The sequence below is a fragment of the Gekko japonicus genome, unplaced genomic scaffold (genome assembly GCF_001447785.1).
Source record: "Gekko japonicus isolate JY-2015 unplaced genomic scaffold, Gekko_japonicus_V1.1 scaffold413, whole genome shotgun sequence".
Lineage (NCBI taxonomy): Eukaryota > Metazoa > Chordata > Lepidosauria > Squamata > Gekkonidae > Gekko > Gekko japonicus.
In genome coordinates, this window is record NW_015161416.1 from 219,418 (window position 1) to 226,651 (window position 7,234).

A 7,234-nucleotide genomic window follows, 5' to 3' on the forward strand; every position below is an offset into this window, starting at 1 on the left:
ATCTTAAATAGTTTGGGCAAACTTATAGAGAGGGTGATGGTGATACAGCTGCAGAGCTTTCTGCATGACGCTTCCATCCTAGACACTTTCCAGTCCGGCTTTCACCTGGGATATGGGGTGGAGACTGCGCTGGTCGCCTTGACTGATGACCTCCAAAGAGATCTGGATCGAGTCGGCGTGGCAGCACTGTTGTTAAATCTGATGGACTTTTTTGTTGTTCAGTGATCTGTCTGCTCAGCAAGTCTGATGCAGGAGTCCCTGGATATATTCTGCTGAGACAGACCCTAGGTATTTCTCCACTCACTCACAAAAGGGCCTCGGTGTATAGGAGATGACCAGAGTCAGGGATTTCTGTGAGGTTTAGGCCAGGATTGTTTTGGATAAGACGGACTGGTTGTCATCTGCATTGAACAGGTGCGTGGCTTTGTCAGCAACTATGGGTGCCTTCTCTGAGGAAACCTCTCCCACCTCCCTCTTTGGTTCTGACTATGATGAGGGGCTATCCATCCCTGAGGGGCTGCCCTGGACCCTAGCAGGGCTGGCAATGGAGGAAGAGTCTTTGCAGGCCACCTTGGTAGGCCACTGAGAACGAGAGTCCCAGGAAGATGAAGCATGCCCCTCCCTACGCCTAAACCCTTGCTTGGGGGCAGGCAAGGGTGACCTCGGGTCGGAATGCTTGGATCCCTGGGATGGGGTAGGAGAGGAGCACTCAAGCATGCCTTGCAGCCCCTCTCTCATGCCTCTTTAAAAAATTCCATTATCGCAGTTGAGCAAGGATTCCACCCACCACAACCTCGGAAGTGTGGAGAGACAGCACCTTACCACCTGAAGATCTGTTCTGATGCTCAAGAAGTCTCTCTGAATCAGCGCAGGGTCCAATGGAGGAGCCTGGCATGGCATTATAGCCCTCTGGGGCCAAACTGGCAGCCAAGAGAGCCATTGGCACCTGAGGAGCCCTTTTTATGGCACATTTTTAAAGCACTTTTGTTTTTGGCTCCAGCAGTTTTCCTAGGCTGCTTTGGGCTAGACTCAATGGGGGAGCTCTCTCATTTTCAGAGGTAAATTTGTCTCTTTTTCATCCCTCTAGAGCAGGGGCGTCAAACATAAGGCCCGGGGGCCAGAACCGGCCTGTCCAGGGCTCTTATGTTGCCAACAAGCAACTAACGCAAGAGAGGGAACAGGAGCTAAGTGTTTCGCCGCTCGGACGCATCTCGTCTCGCTCAGATGGAGACGCGCCGAGATCCGGCTGACGGGAGGGGTTCGAGTTCATCCCGGACCCCCCCCCCCCGGTGGCGGCTCCTACCTGGTGCAATGAGCTCCTGAAGGAGATCAGGGCCCTGCGGGACCTTGTACAGTTCCACAGGGCCTGCAGGACAGAGCTCTTCCACCAGGCTTTCGAGTAGGAGCCACTACCACCACCACCACCAAGTTGGAAACAGCGGGGTATGGGAACGGCCCTGTGATGATCGAACTGCAGCACTATGGTGTGTGAATACCACTGAGCTGGGATCTGACTGAATATCCTTTGTATACCATCTTTAAACTGAAGAATACCACCTGCAACCATCTTGAAGCACTTTATTTGTAATTTTTGTAATTTTTGTGTTTTATCTTGTTTTTATGTATTTGGCATGCGTGCCTGGATGTTAGCCGCCCTGAGCCTGCTCGCAGGGAGGGCGGCCTAGAAATCAAAATATAAATAAATTTTAAAAAATAAATCTCAGATGTTTTTAGCTCTACAATTTTGATTCTTGTCACAACATAGAAGATGATAACTAATAATTCTGTTGAGTAATGATAATAATTATTAGTTTTTCACAATGTAAATATGCCAACTTTACCATTTTGGCAACATTGCAAATCCATCTATTACATTCATGCACAGGGAGAGCAAGCCTTCTCTCAGTTCCATGCTATTTCCCTTTTTTTGCCTATTATTCCTATATTTATTCTAACCTTTACAGTAAGTCAACAAGGGAGCAAACAATAAAAATATAGTCGACACCGTAAAAAACAGTATATTATTTAAATCAATAAAATACTATAGCCAGCAATGTCACAATGCAGAAAAAAGCCAACGAACCACAGAAATAAATCTCCAGAAACCAAAACAGGACAATTCACTATATTATTAATTTCTGGTAGATCTCCTGCCTCCTGTGAGCTCACCTGGGTAAAAAAGGTGGGATCTGGCCTGAGCACCACTTCGTCCTTGTGGAAGATACACAGGCATTTTCTGGCTGACAAGGCTCCCAGTTTTGACACCTTTCTAGCTGAAATCACTGCTGTGAGAAAGGACTTTTGTGTGCAGCCATTTTAGGTGGAACCCCCCTTAATAACTCAAAAGGAGGATCAGTGAGAGCTAAAAGAACTATATACATTCTCCATAGAGGCAATCTGTGGACCACAGTAGGGTTGATCTGTACAACCCCTTACAGAAAGCAGAAGATAAGAGGATGTCTAGTCAAGAGATGCCAGCTAAATAAGGTAGGATTGTGGCAATAGCTGCTATCTGGCAACAATGGGGGGATGTTTGTAGTTTTTGATGAACATCCCCTGAAGGAGGGCCCACCAATGGCCCAGGCCAGAATCAAGGGGGTTAATGTGCTTGCACTGGCATCACCTCAAGAACGTTCTTTCCTATGTAGTATTGTAGATGCATCTTCTGGAGGCCCTCTTGGAAGCCCTGATGGTCTTTGTGACCTCTGAGGAGTAGCCAAGGTTCAGGAGTCCATTCCTTTCAAGAGCCTGAGTTTTTCCTCCCCTTATCTAGTAGATTATATGTATTTAGACTTCCCTGTCCCATTTCCCATATTAATAGTGATAGGGTATTAGTACTCCTTTCCCCATTCCGTTTATATGCAATGTGTAGAAAATGTAAAAATAAAAAAATTCCCCTTAGGGGGGCCAAAAAAAAAAGAAAAGAAGAGAGAGGGAACGCTCACTGGGAGGGGCAGAGGGGCATACAGTAGGCCCTTGGGCCACAGAGAGGTTAGAGCATCTGCTCATTCTGACTGAGGGAGATGGGACCTGGAGAAAAATCCCAGTACTTAATGACTGAATGCTGAGGTAAACAGATCCACTTCTGGCATTCCAAATGGGGATGCAATTATTAAGAAGATCTCCCATTTATTTTATTTATTTATTTATTTTTCTTTATACAGCTTCTATCTCTAGGACATGGCATTAGGTTTTATGGCACACATGGCCTGGCCTGACAAAGTGACATTTATGTCAGATCCGGCCCTCATAACTAATGAGTTCAACACCTCTGCTCTAGAGCCTTGGAGGCTCCCTGCTGGGCCATTCTCTTCCATGTCCCTTCAGGGAAGGGGGGGGGAGCAAAGAAAAAAATGCAAAGACAAAAGGAACAGACGAGCCAAAAGGAGGTGTGAAGAGCAAGAGGGACAGGCTGGAGAGTTAGGATGAGCAGCCAAGCCAAAAGGAGGTGTGAGCAAGAGGGACAGGCTGGAGAGTTAGGAAACTCAACCTCAGGTATGAAATTGCTCTAGGAGAAAAGCAAGTAAAAAAGAGCAAAGGGCTTTGCTCCAAAACTGCACTTTCTAATGAAGCAGGAAACAAACGGAGACAGGGCAACTCCCACCCAGGAGACAGGAAGTTGGAGATTTCAGTCCTACCTCCTTGAGCAATTGGTGGGAATCACCCATTCCAAGATGCCCCCCCCAAAGGAGTAAGAAGGAAATATATACAATAATTACTTTCCTATCAAACTTAATCTTGTTTTACTATTTTAAGAACATAAAATGCATAGTATAAATGCATAAATATAAATACTTTTGCTGTGTACAAGCAACATCATACCCCATACTTGAGAGAGAGACGCAAATGGCTGCACTTATGCTACCTTAGCACACATATCTTAATTTTTGTCATCTGAGAGGTAGGGGGGAAAGCTGAAATTAGTAAATGAATGTTGTAGTTAATACAGTTTCTTTTGTTATTTCAACTGAAAAAGTCCCATTACAGTCACAATACTAGTACCAGCATATTTGGATTATTAAGTTAAACTTTACAAAATTGAAAACACTAAGCTCTGTAATAGCACATAAGCATTAAACATGTTAAGCAGATTCACCCAGAAATAAGTTCCAGTTTATTCAATGGTACTTACTCCCAGGAAAGAGCTCTTAGAATTGCAAATATAGCATATTAATTGTTGTAAGTTGTTCACATTTAAACAACAAAAATATCCTTGAACTCCCTATAAAACAACTATGAAAATGTAATGGTTTGATCCTCCACTACCACTTTGGGGAATAAAAAAATATGTTTGTGGCTTAGAGGAGAAGGAAAATGCCAAAGATTTTTCTGCAAACCCTGTTACAGGATCAAAAAATGAGAAAGGAACTCAAATGTGCTTTTCACAAAGTTGGTGAGAAGCAGTGAGGAAAAACAGCAATCATCAGGTGGCTATATTTGGAAGCTTTTCTTAAGCACATTTTCTGAGTGCATAGAAAACATAAGACACAGTTAAGTTCAGAAATACAAGTCTTTTAAATTCAAATATGCCAGTCAACTGAACACCTCTAAACCTAAACATGAAGCTTTGGGTGCCACATTAACCCTCCAGCATCAAGTGGAGTACTTCTGTTTGCTTGGAAACTGGTACTAGATGTTGTAGTTATTGCTTGCCACCCCAGAAACCTTGTGGGTGAGCAGCAGCAGTAAGTTTCCAGAACAAATAAATATTAGCAAATAGTTTAATGAGCTGGAATGGAAGATGGAATAACAGAAATAAATTCAAGAAAGCTTTTGTAAGTACTTCCTTACATTTCCCATTTGTCCAGAACTCTAAAAAATTATAGTGTTTATTGTAAAATTCATGTCTTTCATTTACAGTACAATTCTAAGCAAAAAAGCATTGAAACCAATGAACTCAATCCATTTTGTCGACCTCTACTCCTAAATCTAAAGGACAGATGTTGTTTCATGTTAAAAACAAAATCTATTTTTAAAGAACCTTTGAAGATGCATGCCCAACAATTAAGAACAGGTTGTTTGTATCTCATCTATTCCTGGGTAACTGTCCTTATCCCAAGCATAAACTCCCAGTAATCAGTTCTCAGTAACAATATCTGCATGTCACACTCGAACAGCGTACAGGGCTTGTGTTTACTTTGAAAGAAGCATTAACTCGATTTTTAAAAGCCTCCTCGCTTTAGAGAATTTTAAGCAGCATCACTCACATTCTCATTCCGTTTGTCTGAAAAACAGCGTCTTTATAATTCCGAAGACCAACAGATCAACAATTTAGGCAAACTCCTTTAAAAGAAGAAAGCTCACCTATCAGATCCTTTAATAGCCGTGTTGGATTTTATCCTAAAAGCTTTGGCAAACATGATTGGAGAAATCACAGCCTTCAGTTGTAGCAGCTAAAATCCCGCAGGCTGCCCTTGATACACAGAAAAAACGTGTAAAGAAGCTACCTTCATCGGTTAAATTATAGCTTCTCAGACCTCTTTTCTCATTGCATGGGCGCAGCCATTGTAAGGTGCGGCGACAAAATGAGTCCGTGGAGCAACAACTTGATCGCTCTACCGGCAGATTCTTCTCTCTCTCTCTCTTTTAAACTAGACTGACAGTTCCACGGTATGGAGACGGGACTTCCTGGACATTTTCAACGTCATTTCCCCTCTCGCTTGCGGGGTATAAACGGCAGCTCATAGAAAGTAATGGAAAAAGTTAGGATTTGATTGTACCCGTGATTCGTTACCAGCATTGTCTGACTACCACCGACCGCGCCGTCACACTCACTCAGCTAAGCAAATGGAAAATTCAGACGATCTCTCAGCCAAGTCTTGTTTTATGTAAAAATGTGAACTTTAAACAATTTTATACACGTAAAAATGGCCTGCCAGCAATGCGAATTAGGGCTGCCAGCCTCCAGGTGGGGCCTGGGGAAATCGCCGCCAGTGTTCCCTCTAAGCTGAGTTAGTGTGAGCTAGCTCACAATTTTTTATCCTCCGGCTCACACATTTTTGTCTCCGCTCAGGAAGGAGGGCTCCAGAGCAAACTGATGTATGCAGCCCCCAAATCGCTGGATCACAACTTTAATGCCAGTAGCTCACAAGGTAGAATTCTTGTTCACAAGACTCCACAGCTTAGAGGGAACATTGCCTTTTACTACTAATCTCCATCTGACAGAGAACAGCTCCCCTGGAGAAAATGGCTGCTTTGAAGAGTAGACTCTATGGCATTATACCATGCTGAGCCCCCTCCCCTCCCCAAACCCCACTCTCTCCTGGACCCACCCCCAAAGTCTCCAGGTATTTTCCAACCCAGACCTGGCAACCCTAATGCAAATTAAAATATAATCCATAGTTACACCCCTATTGCAGATGGAGGGGGGGGTACTGTGACTGAATGAGTGTATATAAAGGGTTTGCTCCCCTATTTTTTGTAATGCTTGATTCAATCTATTTTTTTAATCCAGGTGATGTTCATCCAACCAATTGCTTCTCTCTGTTTTCATTCTGTTCCTTTCAAGTACTGGTTCGTGGCAAATTTATTTGTTTACGAGCACAATTACAATCCTAGGACAGCCAGTGTGAACTGCTGTCGTTCTATTTCCCCTTCCAGTCAGGACTGTGGAGCGGTTGGCTGAGGCTAGAAGAATGGGTTATAATAACACTGCATTAGTCCAGTATTACATCATTGTTCAGGTCCACATATCACATGGGGGTTGAGACTGGTGGACAGTTGCTTATAACAGCTCTCCAATAAAGGCAATAAGATCTGTTGCCTTTTCTGTTGGTTAATATCAACATCACAGTACAACTGCTTCCAGTTAACGCGTTCCGGAGAATAGGACAAACTGTAATTACTAGTTTGTGAACAATAGTGATTTTATCAAGCAATATCTGTTTGTACATTTCTAAAGTAAACTTCCAGGTAACACCATGGCCCCTAACTTGGATTCCCCCCCCCCCATTCATTTCATTCAGTGAAATTATATGTGACTCGTAGAATGCATTAAATAGTTCTTTAAAATGCTTTGGTGGAACCCATTGCTCACTCTACCACACAATTTCTGCTTGCTGTTGGCTGTTTTGAAATTTCACATTAAATACAAAAACAAAAAGCAGCCTCAGAATCAAGCAAGACTAAATCAACTCCCATCTCCAGTGCCCCTTCCCAAGCCAAAACCAGTATTCAACTGAATGTAAATGTCTTATGCATCAAAAAACCCAAGTCAAATCAGAACCCAGGACAA

The 7,234-nt window shown here is 43.2% G+C and overlaps 1 protein-coding gene across 1 annotated transcript in view; it reads right to left on the reverse strand.

The window, feature by feature from the left end:
• The window catches only part of EIF2D (eukaryotic translation initiation factor 2D), a 33,311-nt gene extending 27,805 nt beyond the window's left edge, over positions 1–5,506 (reverse strand). The window contains 1 exon segment of the mRNA XM_015427764.1: positions 5,305–5,506. Coding sequence (XP_015283250.1) covers positions 5,305–5,360 — 56 coding nt within the window. The 5' untranslated portion in view covers positions 5,361–5,506.
• Between the last annotated feature and the right edge of the window lie 1,728 nt (positions 5,507–7,234).